Genomic DNA, 22054 nt, shown 5'->3' on the forward strand with positions numbered 1-22054 from the left:
TTGGACTTTGGACTTTTATTAATGGAGCGTAGGACTGCATTAGGTTTTTGGACATCAGCCACCTCACCCTGGTGTTGACTTAACCAGAACTTTGGGATCTTTCTGACATAAATGATTATTATGTTGGTTCTTCCCACCTTCCATTTGTTTAGGTGATTTTTTTTTAAACCTAAGGTGGGACTTTGGATTTATCCTTATATAATTTCATCTTTGTTCTCACCTGTCATTTCCCTTTATTGTTTTTTGGCTTCTTTATCTGTCATCCAGTGTCGAATCGCCCCCTCCCAGTGCTATTTCATCTACAGATTTGTTCAGCATGTCTTCTGTATCGTCCATAACTATGATGCAGAACAAGGAAGCACTGACCATAGAGCTCTGAAGTGTATGACCAGAGCATTTCCCCCAATTGATGTTGGTACTTTCATCAATACTCTATGGATGTAACTATTCAAGTCCTTTAAAGGCTTTATCTTCTGGCTTCTCCTTCTTCATCTTGTCTGTGAGGAAATGGTAAGAAACTGGTCAAAGGTTCCTTGTGCCTACTGCATCCTTTTGAGAACTTGTCGCTGTTTGGTAGACCTTTCTTGCAATGTGAAAAAGCTGACTTTTTCAAGCAGCATGTAGCCAACTTGGAATTTGGGACATTGGTCTGGAACCTTAAGTGACCTAACTAGGCCTGAAATAAATTGGCTGTGACAGATCAGAGTGTTGGGTATCACAAAGTGATTCCTATCACTACTGTCTGTGATATCATCATGAAGCATCATGGGAATGGAGGGCAAGGGTTTGGGGTCCGAGGACCTAGCTCAGAATCCTAGCTCTGGTCCTGCTGCTTGTACCTATATGATCTTGGGCAAATCACAGCGTCTATGGGCTTTATTTTTTCAGATGAGAAATAGGAGTCTTTTCTGTTTTAAATTCTTTGAGTTTTATGATCATTGCCACCTTATTCCTTGCTACTTCTGGTTCTCTTTACGTCAGTACTATCACAATGGGGGACACTGGAAGATGTCCTTGGCACGCAGGCCAGCCCTTATGTGCTTGTTGCCTGACTGACTATTGTGGACTGATAAAGCATTTCCAGTTGTGTTGTTTAGGATTGATAACTGTTAAAAAGGCTGGGAGAACCGATGGAGCCCAACTGCGGATCAAAGCATCCTATTTTTCACTTTTGTTTTTCTTTTGCTCTTTGTCTTCTTTTATAACATGACTAATATGTTTAGCACGATTACAAATGTCTAACTTATGTCAAGTTGCTTACTCTCTTGGGGAGGTGAGGGAGAGAGGAAGAAAATTCAGAACTCAAAATAAAAAAAACCAAATGTTCAAAATTGTCTTTACTTGTAATTGGGAAAAAATTAAAATATTATTTTTTAAAAAGTTGAACTTGTGGTGTCTGGGTGTGTTGGCCTCCTTTGATTTCAAACCATAGAAAACTTTTGATGTACAGAATCTTAAGTAGCAGGTCCCTAGGGCTGGCCTATCTCTCAGTCTCCCATCATTGATTCTCTTACCTGTAGGAGGCTTCTTTCTGTGTGGTCCTTCGTGGAGCCCGGCTGGGCCAGGCAGCTCTGAGTGATGTTCTTCAGGCCGGCTGTGTCCCAGTTATCATCGCTGATTCTTATATCCTGCCCTTTTCAGAGGTTCTGGATTGGAAGAGGTATGTTAATTTTTGCCCTCTGCCTTGTCTCTTTTGACTTATTTCCACTTTACAGAGGGTTGACCTGTTGCTTCTGCTGATAAGACTCAGATGGGTCTAACGTGTAGTATTGGATGACGGGCCCAGAAGATGCCCTAGAATTTATCTGGGTCAAATTAAAGTGTGTTTTTCTAGAGAGCTGGGCAGGTGGGTAACCTTGAAAGTAATTCATCAAATAGCTTCCTGTCTAGTCACTTTCCCTCTATAAGCTTCACTTTCCTCATCTGTAAAGTAAGTACATTAAGCTTGCACAAAATCACAGGGTTGTTTTGAGGGAAGTGTTTTGTAAGAAGAAAAAAAACACTTTGTAGAGTACTGTGGAAATGTCTTACAATAATGTTGCAGCACCATGTGGATTGTCATTGTGTGATAATCTGTGGAAGACTTAGCAGGGTCAAAAGTAAGGGCTGATGAAGCACGACGGGCACTCTGTATCCTCTGCCTGGTCCTTCCCTGAATGCTTAGTTAATTTCTTCTTCTCCACCTTTGTGCGTGACTGTTTCTAGTCTTGGCTCGTTTTAGGAGTCAACATAACAATTTATCTTGGGGTAGTGTAAATGGCCTCTTTTAACTGTGACTCGTGGTCATGGGCTTGGCTTTTCATATCACCTTCTCTGGGACAGAGAGGTGTCCTGGACTCTGCCTTTCCTAGAGAATATCCGGAACAATACATTTTGGCTCTAGGATCTTCTTTTAGGGAAGACATTAGCAAACTAGACTGTTCAGAGGAGGGTGATCTGGGTGGTGAGGAAACTGTAGGACATGCTGTACAAGGATCAGGCCGAGGGACTCGGAATGTTTGACCTAGAGAAGAGATGACTTATGGGAGGATGTGAGCAGTGTCTCCATGTGTATAGGGAACTGTTATGAAAGGCCCTGAGGTGGAACCAATAGTGGGTAGAAGGTAGAGAGGGGCAGACTTCAGCTTGAGAAAATAAAAAGCTTTTTAAGAATGAAATCTGTCCCCAAGTGGAACAAGTTGCCCTGGGAGGCGGGGGGGTGGGGGAGGATGGGCGGATTTCACGATTCCTGAAGGTCAGCCTGGCTGACCGTTTATCAGGATTATTGCAGAAGGATGGACTAGACTGGATACTGTGTGAAGGCCCTTCTGTTCTTTGTGATGGCCTTAGCATCCTGGCCCAAGGCAGGTCCGTGACACTTGTCACTTTGTCCACCTGCTGTCTGCCCTTTCTCCATCCCCTTCCTAGGTACCGCCTTCCAAAAGAGCACATCCTGGTTGTCATCCTTTGAGGAAGTTAGAAGTATCTTCCTGCCTCAGCTTGTCCCAGACACCAGCTGGCCGTGCTGGTTAGAGTGGCGGAATCGTCTTACTCCAGTCTTGGTTCTCCTCTCTCACCCCTTCTACGATCTCTTTTACCTTCAGGGCATCTGTGGTCATACCCGAGGAGAAAATGCGAGAGATGTACAGTGTGCTGCGGAGCATACCCCAGAGGCAGATTGAGGAAATGCAGAGACAGGTAAGGGCCTGGTCCAGTGGAGAGTGTGGGCTCTCTCCTGGAGCCCCGTCCTAGAGCCCCTTCTTGGAGCCCCCTCCTGGAGCCTCCTCTGGAGCCCCCTCCTGGAGCCCCCTCCTGGAGCCCCCTCCTGGAGCCCCAATGGTGGGTTGCACCTGCACCCTCGTCTTCTCCTTTAAAAGAGCATCCTCCTGGTCAGTGAGATATATTCCCTCTCCTGTGCTCTGAACCTGGGCAAGCAGTTTGCGTGAGCTGCAGCTGGGTGCCAAAGGCCTCTCCATGTATGTAGCAGGGACATGGGGTCATCAGATCATAGAGGAAGGAGAAGTCTTAGAGGTCCTCTGCTCCAGCCCTCTCACTTCACAAAGAAAGGAACTGGAGGTGTGAGAGCTTTAGATGAGAGCCCTCAGTACGCTCCTGACAGGTACAGCCCAGCCTGCCGTGTGGGACTGGAGCTGCCTTTGCACATGGTCACAGGCCATGACAGTGCCAGGGAGGAGGAGGAGCCAGGGGAAAGGACAGGGGGATGTCAGATCACTGAGAATATTGAGCTGTCCAGCACACTGCGTCTGTGAAAGCTCCACGGGCTGATCCAGGAGGCAAAGGTAGTGTTGATGACAATGCTGGCCGTGCGTGGAATGGGCCTGCTGCCTCAGCAAGGAAGGGATCGCCTCATGGGAGTCCTGCAAGCAGAGGCATGCCGCAGTTGGGGATTTCCTTCTGGGATGTGTTGGAAGGCTTGTCCAACCACAGGATTCTGTAATATTAGTCTGGAGACATTTAAAAAACCCTTAAAAATAGCATCTACAGATAAATTGCTATTGTCCCAGATTATCAGTAATAAGGGAAAAAACTGTCTACAAAGCCCTTTACAACCATTATAAAATGGGTCATGTAACTTTTCTAATATGGGCCCCAAAGCATGAAGAGTATCCCTATTCAACAGAAAAGAAGAATGAAGCTCAGAGTCAGGTGACTTGACCAAGGTCACAGGCTTCTAAGTGGCAGAGCCAGGTGTTTAACCTAGATCAGGGGTCAAACCAAACCAGATTAAAGTGGAATGGAGAAATGCTTAATAAAATATAATATAATATATATAAAATATAATACACGACATCATAGATAATGTCCATCTGTGGTTTTCTAAATTAAGATGTGGCCTGCAGGGATCTGTTTCTATTTGAATCTGACACCCTTGGCCTGGATCATCTCCAGGCTGAGTGGCTGCTGAGCAAAGTTTAGGTGCTGGCTAGCCATCAGCTCCTGATTCAATTGCTGTTCAGTCATTTTAGTCCTGCCTGACTCTTTCTGACCCCATTTGGGGTTTTCTTGGCAGAGATACTGGAGTGGATTGCCATTTTCCTCTCCAGCTCATTTTACAGATGGGGATACTGAGGCAAACAGGGTTCAGCCACTTGCCCAGGGTCACACAGCTGGTGTCTGAGGCCAAATTGGAGTTTAGGAAGAGGAGTCTCCTTGACTCCAGGCCCACCGCTCTACTGTGCCACCTGGCTGCAGAGTTGAGTATAAATTATCCTTTATCCTTTTTGGTTATAAAACATGAGGGTATTTCCTCCTTGTCCCTTGTGGGAGAGATGTGGTTTTGTACCAAAGAAAAATCATTCCTAATTTTCCCATCAGTGGCTTTAGAGGCCAGGAACCATCTATCAGTTTGTTGGATTTTACATGTCATTCCTTCCTTCTCAAAGATTCAGAGAAACACAAATGGAGACTTAGAGCATCATTCCCTGAATTTCCTTGTCATTTTTCTTCTTATAATGATGATGATAACAGAGAGTATTTATATAATGCTTTAAGGCTTACCAAGTGCCTTTCAATATTATCTCATTCATCCCCCTCAATAGTCCTGTAAGATAAGTCCTTTTATTATCCCCATTTTACAGATGGGGAATCTGGGGCGAGGAGGTGAAGTGACTTGTCCAGAGACACACAGCTAAAAAGGTTGGAAGGAGGATTTGAACTTGGGTCAGACTTCTTTTTGAACACTGATCTGATTTGACCTTGATGGGCCTTATTGCTGTTAATAATTTCCTGTGCATCCTATATATATTTATGTTTATGTTTGTCATCTCCCCTAGCACATTGTAAGTTCTTTGAGGCCAGGGACTATTTTTCTTTCTTTATCTCCAGTTCTTAGCACAGTGACCGACACATAGTAGGTGCTTAACAAATGTCTGTTGATTGGTTGACTGGTGGTACTCATAATGACATCATAACTTTGGTCCTCCCTATGCCCTGTGAGGTAATTTCTATTATAATCCCAATTTCAGATAAGGAAACTGAGGCAGCAAGGCTGAGTGACTTGCCCAGAATTGTAGAGCTGTGATAGGGGCAGGATTAGGGCCCAAGTCTCCCCAGTTTCAAGCCCCTTGCTCTCCCCATGATGACATTCTACTTGTAACTGTCTCCTAGAGAAATGGTGAGGCTAAGTAGAAGCTGGTGTCACGTAGCTTAATGATCTCTGTCTGGGGAATTCAAAGTGAGATCTCTAAACCTGAACAGTGGTCTCTGGAGATCCATCCTCAGTCCCACATTGGAGAACCTGATGAATATTTCATTGGGAAACTGAGGCCAGGTAAAGAGAGGGGAGTCTCTAGAAAAGCCTTCCTCCTATGAGCTCCCCTGTTAGAGCAGGGTGAGTCAGTGGCCACCAGAGGTCGCCATTTCCTCAGTCTCTAGACTCAAGGATGTCTGGGTCTGTCTGTATAGAGTCCCCAGCCGGCTTCTCTACCACCTTGGTACCTCTCCCATCTTTGGAACTGTGGGAAGAAGAAGCAGCGTTCACTGCGATGGCGCCTTGCTTGTAGAGGCCTAGTGATTGTAGCATTCTCACTGGAATGGACCTGCCCAGTGTTCTAGAGACATCTTTTCATTTTAAAGCCAAGGAAACAGGCCAGAGGGAGTGAAGTGAGAGCCCTGAGGTTCTCTGGGTAGGAACAGAACCAGGGCTTCCGCCAAACCTGTAACAGCAGGGGCTGCACCCAGGTCTGCTTGTAAACTGGGCCAAACAGATCACAAGCACAGATCTTGCCTCGGGGGTTCGGACGATGGTCAGAAAAGTGTGCATATCTCTTATAGCTGTGACAAGACTTGATGTTTATTTAACCAGGGCAGCAGAACAGCTCAGCAGCTTTGTTCAGGATCGGGGTCTGTGAGAAGTGCACAAGGCCTGGAATTCACCTGGGAAATTCAGTGTCTAGTGCTGATGATGACTTTTCTGGGCAGCTGCTGTTCCCGATTATCTGGGCTGTCACCAGGCCAGACTGGGCGAGGTATAGCAGAAGTGTGAAAAGTAAGATGATTTTAATAGTTCATTAATAAATTGCTCCTTAAAAGAGAAAATTGCCCCAGTTAGTCACCATGTAATTTTTGAGACTGTGCTATATGCTTGCCACTCCATTGGACATTACGGGGGAATGCACGAGGTAGAAGGCAGAGTGCTTGCCCATAAGGAGCCACCATGGAATCTCAGATGCCATTCAGTCCAGTCCATCCCTGCCACAGGCTGTCCTTCAACTGTACTTGGACATGTCTGGTGAGGGAGGAGCCTTCTGCTTTCAGAGGCCCACATCCTGCTCATAGATAGCTCTCGTTGTTAGGACGTCTTTCCTCGTGTCAAGCCCAAACCTGTGCTCTTCAACGTTCACCTCAGAATTAGAGTTCCATGCTTTCCTTGTTCTTTCTTTTGGAGCCAGGCAAACAAACCTAGTTCCTCTTCCTCTGACAGCTCTTCAGATACCTGAAAATAGCTATTTGGACCTTCCTAATGCTTCTCTTTGGGCTAAGCTGCCCCAGTTCATTGAGTGGATCTTTGTATAGCATACTTTCCAGTCCCTTCATCATCTTGCCCTTCCTTTTCTGAGCACATTTTAACTTGTCAGTGCCCTTCCTAGAATGTGATGTTCAGAACCGGACATTATATGACAGATTATGTCTGACCAGGATAGGGAATGGCCTATCACATCTCTATGCTTTTCTTAATGCATCCTAAAATCATGAAGTTTTTTGACTTCCATGTCACACTCTTTTTCACACAAATTGCTATCTTATTATGCTTCCCCATCTTGTACTTGTGAAGTTGCTTTTTTAGATTTCAAATGTAAGACTTAAATTTACCCTTTTAAACATCAACTTAATAGATTTAACTTAGTATTCTAGCCTAGGAAGATCTCTTTGGAGGCTGGCTGTATTTTCCAGCACATTGGCGATCCTTCTGAGTTTTGTTTCATCTGCATATTTGATGAAGATGCTTTTTATGCTTATTTCCTCCTCCCTTTCCCTTTATGCCTTCAAGTCATTATGGGTAGAGTGCCAAGCACTAATCCCTGGGGCATTCCACTGAAAACCTCCTTCCAAATTGATGCAGAACCATTAACATAGATGCTACTGCAAAAACCCTAACAACTCGATTCCTCAGCTTACTCATTTCCCATGAGCTATTCCTCTACCTCACCCTAGCCACACACAAAGATGATCATACCTTTGATCTTGTCATCACCCACAAATGAGCCATTTCATTGTTCAAGAATGCTAAAATGGGGAGGCTAGATGGCACAGTAAGTAGAGAACCGGCCCTGGAGTCAGGAGGACCTGAGTTCAAATATGGCCTCAGACACTTAACACACACACAAAAAACTAGCCGTGTGACCTTGGGCAAGTCACTTAACTTTGCCCCCCCCCCAAAAGCAAAAAAAAAAATCCGAAATTCCTATATTTTACTATAATCTGTTGGTTTTCCACCTCTCTGTCTACCTTCCCTTGCAAAATTCAACTCCTGATCCTTACCAGTCTCTTGACCCATCAGTTTTTTCCCAGATGATTTCCTTTACACTAGCCACTCTCTCCTTTTCTCTCTATCTTGACCCTTTGGTGAACCAATTCTTTTGACTCTTTAGCCTCCTCCTCAAATTGCCAGTTACTTCCAGTCAAGCCTCAGCCTTTCATTCCACCTGCCATTCATTGCCTTCCCTCCTTTACACATGCTGTGAACAAAGGTAAAGAAAATCATTCAACTGTTTTGACTGGGTCCACTACAGATTTCTGTTACATAACTTCAACTGGACTCTCACTGCTTCCCAGTAATTCTATTTTACCTGCATCATCAACTCATCTCCCACTCTCCACAGCAGTTCCTCCAAACCTTTTTATCCTTCCTTGAAGCTCCCATAGCTCTCCTTTCCCACTTTCTCAGCAGAGAACCTTGCCTCACATTTTACAGGAAAAATGGAAGCCAGTCACCATGAATCTCTTTGTCTTCCCTCTCCTCATGTCACATCACTCAGGTGTCTTGTGTCCCTGTCTATCCCCTGTCTCATGTGATCCATCCTGTCTCCTCCGACAGATTTCCTTCTTTGCCGTTCCTATTCTTTCTCTTATTTTCAATCTCTCCTTTTCCACCGGCTTGTTCCCTACTGCCTACAAGCATGTCCGGGTGTCCTCCATCCTGACAGAAGCTCGCTTGATCCTTGCGTCTCTGCTGATATTGCCCTAGCCCTTTGTGGCTGCCCTCCTTCAGAGGGTTCCCCTTCTTTCTTTCCTTTTACTTCTTAATCCCCCACAATCCAACTTCTAACCTCGTCATTCCACTGAAACGGTTTTATCCAAAATTGCCAGCGATCTCCTAGTTACCAAGTCCAAAGACCTTGGCTTAATCAGTCCTCATTCTCCTTGGCCTCTCTACAGCCTGTGACCCTGCTGATCATGCTCTTCTCCGCGGCACTCTCCTCTCTCTAGGTTTTCAGGATACCACTCTCTCCGGGTTCTTCTCTTACCTGTCTGAATGCTCTTTCTCTGTCTCTGTTGCATGATCCTCTTCCAGATCAACCCTCTCACCATACATATCCCAAAGGGTCCTGTCCTGGGCTCTTCTTCTCCTTCTAGCCACTGATCTCATCAGATCCCATGGATTTAATTAATTTTAATTTCTCTGCTGACAGTTCTTACAACTCCTATCCTGCTCATTCTTTTATTTTATTTATTTATTTTTTAAAGCAATCGGGGTTAAGTAACTTGCTCAAGGTTACACGGCCAGGTGTTTCTGGGTGTGTGCTAAGTGTCTGAGCCTGGATTTGATCTCCAGGTCATCCCGACACTGGAGCCGGTGCTCTTACTCGCTGTGCTACCTGGCCGCCCCTATCCTGCTCATTCTTAACTTTTTTGCTGACCTCTACTGTCTCACCTCCAACTGGACGTACAGTAGACATCTTAAACTCACCATGTCCAACACTGGACTCTTTCCCCTTAAAACCAGTCCAGCTCCTAACTTCCCTATTCCTGTAGAGGACATCACTATCATCTCAGTCCTTTAGACTCACGACGTAGGACTTATCTTTAAAGTTGCTTAGCGAGTTCTCTGCATATCTACATTGGCCTTTGCCATGTCATCAAAATTGTTTCCATTTGTGTCTTCAGAATTTCATTCTAGAGAGTTCCCCATCTGTCCTTGACTGATTCCCCTGTGGAATTTTGATTCTGAGAATCCTGCTGAATCTTCCTATGAACTCTTTATACCATATTCTCCTCAAAAGTCAGGCTTATGTCATACTATGCCTGGCTTTCTTCTGTACTATCATCAGTTCTAGGAGGAAGTAGTTACTTTCCCCCAAGATTTCAGCAGCTCTTCTTCCAAGTTTATAGATTCTCTCTATGGCATTTTTTCTTCCCTCATCTTTTTTAGTTTAAAACTTTAAAAATTAAATTTCCAAGACACTAGACAAATATCTTCTTACCAGGCTGTCCTGGTTGCATTCCATCCTGGCATTTTCCTATTTTAAGATGAGGTCCAGAAATCCAAATCCTTTCCTCAGATCCCATCTTCTTAACCAAGTGTTTGTTCCTTAATTCACCATATTCAAATTATGGACTAAAAATCTGAATACCACAGACTCCAGGACAGATTTACTTACACACACACACACACACACACACACACACACACACACACACACCAAGCAATCAGAAACCCAGAGAGCAAAGAATCAGGAACTAAGTACAATGAAGTAACTGGGTTAGCCTTAGAGACAGGACAAGTAGGGTTCCAGTCATGCCTCTGACACAGTTTACCTGTATGGCTGAGGAGGAGCCATGTGCCCCCTCAGTGCCCCTCGCAGTTTTCAAAGACGTAACATATAGAGCAGTTGTCTATCAGTGTGGTGGAATGGGTCCCCACATAGGGTATGCCTTTCACCGGTGAGTCAGTGGCTGTACACAGAGACAGCTGTGACATACACACACCTGAAAACATGTATAGCAAAGATAGTAAGTACAGAAGGAGTTAGGGAAAACTTGCGATATCTCGGCATGCTGAAGGTGACCTTAGGGACTTTGATCCACATTAGTCTTGGACTTTGGCTTCTTCAGTCATGGAGGGAGAGAGCTGACCTCTGATCTGCCAGCTAGCTGCAGAATTTATGATTTTTTTCATTATAAGGATAGGTCAGCAGAGCAGAGGGAGAAACTCTTATCACACTGATGGGGAGATAGAGAAAAAGATTCAGCTAGATATAATCCTCCAGTCAAATGGATCTTGTGTTTCCCAAACTTGCCTCTAGTCTCACAAAGAAAGTAAAACTAGACCCAGGAAGGTGCTGCCTCTGCAGACCACATAGTAAGATGTGTTTGTGTGGATAAGGAGGAAGGTGTAAATGGATCCCTAATTTATCTGCCTAGTAGAGTTTCCAAACATACTTTTATTGGTCAGTGGCTCCAACAGCAGTAACCTCTGACCTCAGCCACACTAGGAGGTGGAAGTCAGCAGCCCGCCTTGCCTTTGAACTCTGCTTTGTGCTCTCATGACCAGGAGACTTGGAGGTAACAGAGGTGTCCACCTCTGTCTTTAACTTCCATAGTCTGGTCCCAGCTGAAACATGTTTCTCTTCAGTGAGTTGAATACGCCTTGGGATTCTGTCCCTGATCTCTGACGCTCTCCTCCCGGTCCCTCATGTCATATGATTATTTTGGCTCTCATGACTTCTTCTGTGTTTTCACTAGAATCTCTTTTCTTATTTTCCTTATAGGAAGCCTGGCCTAGTATCAATTGTGTTTCGGGGCACAGAATAAGGAATGTCCCTGTAGTATTCTTCTGAGGCCAAATCTGAATGGAGAGTCATAGGTTTGGGGGACTTAAACCCAAAAGACACTCATGAATCAGAGAAAGGGAGAATAGGAAAGAATAAAAAGCTGACCTGAAGAGACAGGACTGCAAGGAAGCCACCAGCGGCTCATTCAGATAGTCCAGAGAAAGGCTTAAGAGGCACTGCAAGTCTGGGAGGGAGAGCATTTGGCCATGGGACGAACGGCTGCTCCAGGGTTGTTCATGGCCATGGTGTCTATGGAAGGGAAGAAGCCTCTCGTTGGGAGTTTTGTTGTTTTCTCTTTACTTAGGAAACAGGGCTTTGTAAATTATGGGGCAGGTGCTCGCTAAGAGAATATAGCGATTAGGAAGAAAGAAAGACTGTTCCATGTGAGCTGTCCAGGCACCTCGGCTGCCTGCAAGCCTGGGGTGTTGGGAGGAAAGCACTCGGCTGGCCTTGCAGCTCCAGGTAAACATCATGGGGGGGGGGGCCGCTGCTGCCAGCGTCAGCAGGTACATCTGGCCTGACTTCTGCTGTCTCTTTTGGTACTCACAGAAGTCCAGCCAGAGAGGTTGGTGCTGCAGGTGTTATCACCGTCTTAGAGATCATGAAGCCAAGGCCAGAGTTATAGGACTGCTTGTCATCCCATGTGTGGAGGGCAGTGGGGCTGGGCCTCTCACCCTAGTCTTCCCTGGCTGGCTCTGGTGCTCCTTCCTCTCTATGTGCTTTCTCTTGATGAGGATTTTATCATTCTTAAAGTACCATGCGAGCCTAGAAGGAAGCAAGCCACGTATCACAAAAAAGCCATGTGCATTTTCCTAAAGGAGAGAGAGACTGTCAAAACCTGTGACTGTCAGTTTATACGTAGTTCAAGCGTGCTTGGTCATTTGGTTTCTAGCATGCAGCTAACTAGATGGGGGAAGAAGGACTGTTAGAGGGAGGCACTGAGGCAGCAATGCTGACAGTAAGGGAGGAAACAGAATGACTACAAAAGAGACAATGAAACAAGGCTTTCAGGAGACCAGTGTCAAGTCATTGGTCTGGAAGGAGACATTCCCATGTCCCTCACGAAGCTCTGAGGACATGTATAGTATGCCATAGAACAGTGATCAGTGTGAATAGAAATGGCCTCATGTCATCAAGAAGAGGTGAAATTATGTTGGGTTTCCTCCCCATAAGAAATTAAGGAGGGCGGCCAGTTGGCACAGTGAGTAAGAGCACCGGCCCCAGAGTCTGGATGACCTGGGATCGAATCCAGGCTCTGATACTTAGCACCACACCCAGAAATAACTGGCCATGTAACCTTGAGCAAGTTACTTAACCCCAATTGCTTAAAAAAAAAAAAAAGATTAAGCAACATTTATAAAAAAGCTTCCATCCAAAGGGATCAAAATTTTGAAAAAACTTCATTTGTTTGTCTCTCTCCTCACCCATCCAGAAAATTCACTTCTTCAGAACGATTCATTCCTTGGCAATTCTGGATAGTTGAGGTTTTATTATAACATTCATTGATATTTACAGAACATTCCCCTCCATGAGTCCCTCATGCTTGAGAAAATGCGTCTCAGCTCAGCCCTGAGATGGGCAGATATAAGAGGGGTCCAGATCTTTATGGGAAGAAGGTGATCAGAAGCCTAAGTAAGCCACCCAGGACCACACAGTAGGTGAGGGGCAGCCTGGGAGCCCACAGCTCTGCTCCAACCACGAAGCTTGTGTGGCCTAGCTGGAGGCTGAAAATCAGGACAGACTTCCTGACAGTTAAAGCTATTAGGTTGTGGAACAGTCTTCTAGGAGAAGTGGTTGCTTAAGACAGTTGACTGGACACAGCACTGGAAATCGAGGCTTAGCAAAGCAATGTGGAAAAGGCTTTACTTGTAATTCCTAGGGCTGCTGTTGCAATGTTTCTCATTCCCACGCCCCCACTGGGAAATTTGATTTTCAATAAATTGGGTTCTTGTGGCTTTAAAAAGCACTAAATATTTTCCTCTGGTCAGATGCCATTGAAAGTTCTTTCCCAGTCTCCTGTCCATGCTTGCCTGCCCCCCATGCGAGATACCAGATTTTGTACCCTTAAGCCTAACCCTCAGCTTCTATGTTGGTGTTCATGTGGCCAGTGAAGCAGAAACTGCATTCTCAGAGAATCTCAGCTTCTTCCCTGCATACTCCCCCCCCCCCCCCCCCCCCCCCCCCCCCCGTCAGATGATAGGGCCTTGGAAGCAGACGTGATCACTCTGCAGGGTATTTGAAATTTCACAATTTGACCATTTCTCATGTTGTCAGTAGCACTGTATCCTCTGTGTGTGAGCATTCTTGGGCTTGTAAATCGAAATTGTGAAGTATCCTGGTCACATGTGTTGTTTAAATCAAGACAGACTGGGAAGAGCTCATTTAATGTAAGATTCTTCAATATGAGAATTTTTTTCAAGCTTGGTATTAAGAACCTTGCTGGAAAAAGACTGCCAAACATCTGATGGGAAGCCAAGAAAAGCGTTTTAATAGAACTGTCTCCAATTTATAGCACACCAGGGCATGCAGATACGTTTCCTTGTCTTTAAGGTTTGGGTTGATTTGCAGGTATTTGTTCCAGCCTTGGAGATTTAAATCCTTACAGTCCAGATGGGAAGAGCATAAAACCCCTTTCCTTGGGAGCTCTAGAAGGCTCTTGGTATTGACAAAAACACACCGGGTGATTCATGGAGTGGTCTTGTGCGATGCTAGTTTTGTCATAGGGTCCTAGAAGGAGAATTGACTTGTCTAATCCCCTCATTTTACAGATTAGGAAACTGAGACCCAGAGAAGTGAAGGGACTTGCTCAGTTTTGCTATATAATAAATAGAGCTAGTCTTGAAAGTCAGGTCTTCTGATACCACAGCTCTTGCTTTTCCAGTTATATCACAACCACCTTCAAAAGCATGAGGTTTAAAAATTATGAAATGTAATTCAATTGAAAAATATAAACTGCCCATTATGTATCTAGTACTGCAGAGGGCACAATGGGAGAGACCAAAAGAACATCTCGTAAAACCTCTGCCCTTAAGGAGCCTGAAGTCTGGTTGTGGGGGTTGATGGGACTTAGAGACATAAAATAATTAGAGAATGTTGGAAGGCAGAGGCTCTCCGTTGTCACGCTCCTTCTCCTTGATCTAGAGCTGACCACAAGTTCTCAAAGTGCTCTGCTGAGCACTGTCAGATCCTGCCAAACTGCAGAGACATCATGGACATGGCTTGATGTTGGGCTGTCTGCTTGTTTTCTAGGACCAAGCCTGGTTCGGTTTGGATAGGCTCATCACTGGGCCATTGGCCATGATGTGGCCTAGGCTGCCGCCACGTGGTGGCTTGTTTTGACTATGATGACTTTGGAAGACCATCCGCTGATACTTAGAGGGGTTTTCTGTTATCAGTGGAAGGAGTGTCTATATTGATGAAATCATGGCTCCTTTGAGGTGTTGAAGAAAAACAGATAGATGAAATGACAGAAGTAAGTGTTGAATAGAGTCAGTGGCCTGTGAGGTGAAGACAGGGAGTTGTGATGGTGGGTTTGAGTTGTTGGGAGATTCCTTGATAGGATGGTTTGCTTCTGATGGCTGGTTAAGATTTGAGGAGTTAGAAATTAGCGTAGATTATGATATTTGTAAGGGAAAGAATGAAGTAAAGAGAGAAGAGATTGGTCTCCTTGGAACCAAGGGCCTTGGCACCTTTTGGACTCCATATTGGGGGAAGTGAGGTCGAATAGGAAAGAAGAGATTAGGTCACGGTGGGCTTTTTCACACCAACAGGGCAGAGAACATTGTCTCTAGGGGACCCATTACAATCAGCAAAAGCAAATGTTACATTAATTTTAAAAAATCCTCTTATTTCATGAAAGGAGAAAGCACCATCAGTAAAGAAGTTTATAAAGAATTATATATTTTTTAAATTTAATTTAATTTTTTATTTTTGGAGGGGGGAAGGCAGGGCAATTGGGGTTAAGTGACTTGCCCAAGGTCATATGGCTAGTAAGTGTTAAGTGTCTGAGGCCGGATTTGAACTCAGGTCCTCCTGACTGCAGGGCTGGTGCTCTATTCATTGTGCCACCTAGAAGCCCCCTTTATAAAGAATTATAGAGCTGCTTTGAAGAGACCTTGGACATCATTTCATCTACTCCTCTCAATTTACAGATGGAAAAGTGGAGGCCAGAGCCATGAAATGGCTTACATGTCTAAGCTGGGCCTAGGATCCCTGGATTGGGAGTTCTCAATCCATTGCACTTTCTGCAGCTTGGCATTGGAAAGCCCACCAGGGAGTGTCCACTTCCTATCTGCATTTGTTCGAATATAATAGGATTCTTCTTGTATCAAGATATTAATTGTGGACATGGTTTTCAAGAATTACAAGGAGTTTACTATGCTGAGTGTGTTTAAACAGACTTGTGGTTTGGGAAGCTAGTGATGATAAGAATAATATTCATACTTATATAGCAATTTATAGGGCAGCTAGTGGAACAGCAGGGGGGCACCAGGCCTGGAGTCAGGAACACCTTAGTTCAGATCTGGCCTCGGACTCTTTACTAGCTGTGTGACCCTGGGCAAGTCATTTAACCCTGTTTGCCTCAGTTTCCCCATCTGTAAAATCATTTAGAGAAGGAAATGGCAAAGTGATCCAGTATCTTTGTCAGGAAAATCCCAAATGAGGTCATGAAGGGTCAGGCATGACTGAACTGAGCAACAACAGCAACAAAACGCTTCAGCATTATAAATCATTTCATGCATGTCACAGCTTTATTCTTCACGGCTCTTTGAGACAGCGTACTGTCGTTAATTCCCATTTTATAGATGAGGAAATTGAGGCACAGAGTGCTTAGGGGATACTGCTAGTAAGCAAACTGGGACTTGAACCCCCCCCCCTTTTTTAAACTCTCAGGCCCTTGCTTTTTTGCATTACCCCATGCTATAATTTAGGGTGTGGTGCCTCTGGGCCTCCTGTCTGTTATCAGCAGTTAGATCCCCACTTAGAGTTACCTGGAGCTTGTCTTTTCCCTGCTTTGATCATAGGTCACAGGGAAGAAAGAAATAAAAGTTAGGTGGTTCCTTATTTTAGGGGGTATATTGGAGAGAAAGCTTGTTTGGTCATTTTCTGTACTCCCAATGAGAACTATTATTTATTCTTGGCCTTTCCTTCTTCCTTCAGCCGCCCCCTTCGCTCCTCCTAATATTAATTTGTTCATTTTGGGGAAAACATATAAACTAAAAACTTAACTTTTTGTAAATGATGAGTCAAGGTCAGAACTGAAAATAGAATGATTGCTTTGGTGTAATTTGTTTGGTCTACAGTCAAACCAAATGGAAATTCATAAGTGAATTTGAGGGGGCTTGTGAAAAATCTTTTCCAAGTGCTTTAATGAGGGAGGACAGTGTCATTAGATGCAGTAAACTTTTTCCTTGTGCCATCTTAAGTCTTTCTCCCATCCTTCTGTAGTCCCGATCTCCTCCCCCCCCCCCACTTTCCTTCCAGTCAACTTCATCTGGTGCTTTAAGGAATTCTGTTGGAGAGCCGGGGAGAGGTGAGCTTAATGTCCCCTATGAATTGGGCTGAAGGCTAAAAGACTCCCATAAATCTGCAGCTCGTTTTAGTGCCACGTTAAAATGGTATGAGGGGCTGGTTTCCGTGGCCCCTGCCCCCTTTCTTTATGGGTTCCTTTGGCTCTCCTTTTTAAAGAGGGCCCTGTGGAGTCATTTTAAAGCTCTTATCAGTTTGCTGACAGCTATATGGGCCTTTCTGCCGGCTCCAAGGAGCTCAGGCTGGCGTGTGAAACTTCTCATTCTTAAATTAAAAAAATGCCAGGCAGATCTGAAGAGGTCAGGTGGGCACAGCAGCCATTGGGGCTGGATGGGAAGATAATTAGCTGGCATGGTATTGAAGGAACTCTTTCCAGGGTAGAGGCCAAACTGATTTCTGTATTTGGATGGTGGGGGCAGGGCAGTAGGAGTTAGATAACAAAGGTTTTCAAAGGGCTTTTAAAAAATCCTATAACTAAAAATGCCATTCCATTAGTAATTTTTCCTTTGCAACATTAGGCAGTTAAGCAAGGAGTCCCTGATGGATAGGTGGTTAGGTTCCCAGAGCATTTTTCTGAAGGAGTGACCAGACCTGCCTATGCACCTTTGCCAGTCCAATTCTTGGCTCTCAAGGATAATCATTATCAAATATAAAGATTCTTTCATTAGTCTACTGATTTTTTTTTTAGGCTGAGTGATTAGATCAGCTAACACATCAGTAAAAAACCCCAGAGTGCTTTGTGAAAATGCTGGGTTGCCCATCAATACCATCTTGGGAAGATTGGCCTTTTCTTCCACTCATACTTATAGGGAAGTAGACACACAAGGCTCTTCCCTTTCTCCCATAGTGTCTCTCTTCTCTCTTTGGTAGAAAATCACAAGCAGTAATCTTTTAACAGACAGCTGAGGGGAAGGAAAAACCATTACCTGGACCATGGCCAACAGCCTGAGGGGAGTTTCAGAATCTTTGGCATCTCTGACCAGAATTTTTTTTTTTCCAGGCATTTTATAAAGAGCATGTCTACCCTACCTTCTCTGTTCTCCTCCCAAACCCTTCAGAGGGAGGAAAAAATTTGTCCTATGAGTATCCTCTGCATAAGTCTGTCTTCTGTCCTCTAATTTGAGTCTTTGCTAAATGGATTTTAGTAACAAGCCTGAGTATTCCAAATCCTTTTTTTAATGACCCACAATTCCTTGTGTGCAAAAACTGGTTCTATTTTGGATGGGAGGGAGGTGGTCTAGACCGACTTGGACAAGCCGGTTTACTCATTAATGGAAAACGTGATCTAATGATTTTGTTTAACTCTAGAAAGTGCTTTGCAAACCAAAAGCACTACATAAATAGGAGTTGTTATTATTGTAGCAGGCTCTTCTTGAAGGGGAAGGTCAGATGGTGGAGACTTTCTGTGTCATGGCGCTCTTGTGGACAGCTCTTCATCCAGGGTGGTAATTTACATTGTACAAAGAATACGCAATGCTAGACTATATAATTTTTCTTTTTCTTTTGATTTTTGGAGGGCAATTAGGGTTAAGTGACTTGACCAAGGTCACATGGCTAGTTTTTGTGTTAAATGTCTGAGTCTGGATTTGAATTCAGGTCCTCCTGACTCCAGGGCCAGTGCTCTATTCACTGCACCACCTCGCTGCCCCTATATTATTTTTCTTATTTGTATAGTTCCTTTGGGTGGGATTTGCCTCTTTTTACAAAACAAAGCCCCACAAAACTGTTCTTTGTACTTTGGTGGTGGGGGAAGAAACATATACAGATAAAAGTATAAATGGAAGGAAATAAATTATTAGAGTATTGCCAAATAACCAAGTGGTGCGAAGAACATTGGATCTGATGTCACGGGGCCCAGGGCCCAGGGCCCAGGGCCCAGGTTTCAGCCTTGACTCCAGCACTTGTAAGCCCCATGCTTCTAGATTTCTTGCTAAGCTGAGTTTGCTCATATGTAAAATGGTTACAGTAATTACACTAGCTACTTAATAATGTTGTAAGAAAATCACATTTTATACCTCGAAGTGTTTATGAGTGTGAATTGTTTATAATAACTTTATTAGCAAGGATTTAACCCTGATAACAGTGTGTTACAGGGGAAAATGTGATGGATTCGTAGAAAGAAAACCTTTTTTAAAAAAATGTTTTATTGATATTCTTTAAAAATTTTTTGCTATCACTTTCTAGTCAGTCCACAGAACTCTTCCATGAAACAAAGAAGTACAATTAAGCAAAACCAATAATCATCCTAGCCATATATTGCAACGTCGGCCTTCTCCCACTCCTTTCGTCTGCCATTTTTCTGCTGAGAAGAGAGAGTGTGTGTGGTTCCTTGTCAGGCCTCTGAAATCATAATGGCTATTGTGCTGTGCTCAAGATTTTCACACTTTTTGCACTTTTCCTTTACGTTATTGTGGTCATTGTAAAATTGTTTTCTAGCTTTTGCTCACTTCACTCTCAATAACCATATATGAAAGGATATTGTCAATCATTAATAAGAAGAGAAATGCAAATTAAAACAACTTTGGGGGTCACCTTATACCCATCAGACAAAGATTACAAAAGAGTAAAATGTTTAATGTTGGAAAGACAGTATGTATCTCTTTATACAAATCTCAAGTTTCTCTGGATTCTCAGCTATCACTGAGTCAAAGGAGATGTTTAATTTAATTTATATATAATTTTAGTTTAATTCTAAGTTGCTTTACAAGATTTGGGTCACGTCACGCTCCATGTACATTGGTTGTCTTGGTTTCCAAATGTCCCTCCAAAATTAATCATTTTGCTCTTTTGTAATCTTTGTCTGATGGGTATAAGTTGTTTTAATTTGCATTTCTCTTCTTATTAATGATTGAGAGAATCCTTTCATATATATGGTTGTTGAGTGTTTGTATTTCTTCATTTGACAATCTGTTCTTATCCTTTAAACACTAATATCTTAGGGAATGACCTTTCTAATATATTTGTATCAATTCTTTCTATATCTTAGCTATGAGATCTTTTTTGTTGTTTAGTTGTTTCAGCTGTGTCCACCTCTTTGTGTTCCCTTTTGGGGGGTTTTCTTGGCACAGATTCTGGAGTGGTTTGCCATTTCCTTCTCCAGCTCATTTTACAGATTAGGAAACTGAGGCAACATGTTTAAGTGACAGGGTCACAGTTAGTGTCTGAGACTAGATTTGAACTCAGATCTTCCTGTCTTCAGGCCTAGTGCTCTATCCACTTATTTTATGAGAAAGTTTTTTACCCCCAAATTAATAATTTATTTTATTCTATCCATATTGATTTTGTTTGTGCAATTTTAAAAATTTTATGTAATCAAATTGTCTAGTTTTTGATTATTGTTCTTCTTTGGTTAAGAATTCTCTCCCTTGGGGCAGCTAGGTGGCGCAGTAAATAGAGCACCGGCCCTGGAGTCAGGAGGACCTGAGTTCAAATATGGCCTCAGACATTTAACACAAAAACTAGCCTTGTGACCTTGGGCAAGTTACTTAGCCCCAATTGCCCTCCAAAAATGAAAGCAAAAAAAAAAAAAGAATTCTCTCCCCATCCTTATCCCCACAAATAGTTATGCAAACTTTCTCCTAGTCTCATTTTTTGTGAAGTGACCTTTTACATTTAGATTGTGTGTACTTTGGGGACTTATGGTATACAGTGTGTATTTGACTCTGAACTTAATTTCTGCAAAACTGCTTTTCAGTTTCCAGCAATCCTTCTTGAATAAGGAGTAATTTATGTTGTTGGCTTTATTAAACACTAGGGCCTTGCATGACTAATCAGTTCCATTGATCTACTTTTTGAATTTTTAAAACAGTACCATGTAGTTTTATTGTTGATGTTTTGGACACTGGATCACCTTGTCTCATCCAGGCTAGATATGGAAGAGCCATTCATCAGTCTGATTTCATTCATACTTGGCATGGAAGCCTTCCCTGCTCTTTTTTTCCTATCTGGGCCACTTTGCCCTCCTCAGGCCTACTGGTAGCCTTTGACTCCTGAGGCTTCAACAGATTGGTGTTGCACGGAGTGCAGGCCCTCGACGGGCTTTAAGAATGCCCAGGCTCATTATCCTCAGCCTTCCAGCCACAGGAACTGCTGGCACAGGCTACCATGCCTCCCCTGGGTAGTCAGGACAATTCCTGCTCTATAATATAGCTTGTGATCTGATAATGCCAGACCTTCTTCCTTTTTTTAAAAAAAAAATTACTTCCCTGGAGATTCCTGTCATTCCTTCAGTTGAATTTTGTATTATTTTGTCTAGTTCTACAAAGTCACCCTTTGGTGTATGGTATGGTATTAAATGTCTAAATTAGATAGTGCTGTCATTGAGCAGTTAGATGGGTGACCCTGTGGATGGAGCCCCAGACCTGAAGTCAGGAATACCTGAATTCAGATGTAACCTCAGACACTTCCTAGCCATGTGACCCTGGGCAAGTCTCTTGACCTCTGTTTGCCACAGTTTCCTTATCTATAAAATGGGAATGATAATATCACCTCCTTCCCTCCAAAGGTTGTTGGGAGGATTTAGAGATCCTTTATTAGGATCTACATCCACAGACACACACATATATGTATATACACATACTTACATATATATGTACATATATACATACATACACACATGAGCATGCATACACATATTATATATACATGTATGTGAAAATTTATAAATCCTGTGAATTCATTGATTTCTTTTGTTGATGTAAGCACTTAGAGAACTTTTCCCTTTACCTGCTTTGGCCACATCCCATAAGTTTTGGTGTTTTAAAATAAAGTCATTCAGCATACATTTATTAAATACTTATTATATGCCGGGTACTGAGGATACAAAAGAGAAAAAAAAAAGAAAGAAAAAGAAAAACTCTTTGTTCTCAAGGAGATTTGTTCTGTTAGGTATGTCCCTCATTATTTTGTTTGTTGGAATTATATTTTAATTTCTATGATTTGCTCTTTGATTCCCCACTCATTCTTTAGAATTGCCTTTTGTTTTCATTTGCATCCTTCCAATTTCCCTTATTGATTATAATTTTTATCATTTTGTGGTCTGTAAAGTATATATTTAATCTTTTTGCTCTTGTGTATGAGCTTTTTATGCCTTAGCAGATAGCCAGTTATTGGACAGTGCCATGCATAGCTGGAAAATATGATGTAATATTCCTAAATCTGGCCATGTTACTGCTCTGCTCAATAATCTCATTTCTCCCTTATTTCTAGGATCAAATTCCAATTCCTCTATTTGAGCTTTTGCAGCTTATCAC

General features: G+C 43.2%; 1 protein-coding gene across 1 annotated transcript in view; it reads left to right on the forward strand.

The window, feature by feature from the left end:
* The window catches only part of EXT2 (exostosin glycosyltransferase 2), a 190243-nt gene that overhangs the window by 37839 nt on the left and 130350 nt on the right, over positions 1-22054 (forward strand). Inside the window, exons 6-7 of the mRNA XM_069091461.1 lie at positions 1521-1660; positions 3084-3177. Of these exons, the coding sequence (XP_068947562.1) occupies positions 1521-1660; positions 3084-3177 (234 nt within the window). The remainder of the gene's footprint in view (positions 1-1520; positions 1661-3083; positions 3178-22054) is intronic.

This window comes from Petaurus breviceps, unplaced genomic scaffold (genome assembly GCF_028583685.1).
Source record: "Petaurus breviceps papuanus isolate PSGF00001 unplaced genomic scaffold, PetGlider_PUasm1.0 188, whole genome shotgun sequence".
NCBI lineage: Eukaryota > Metazoa > Chordata > Mammalia > Diprotodontia > Petauridae > Petaurus > Petaurus breviceps.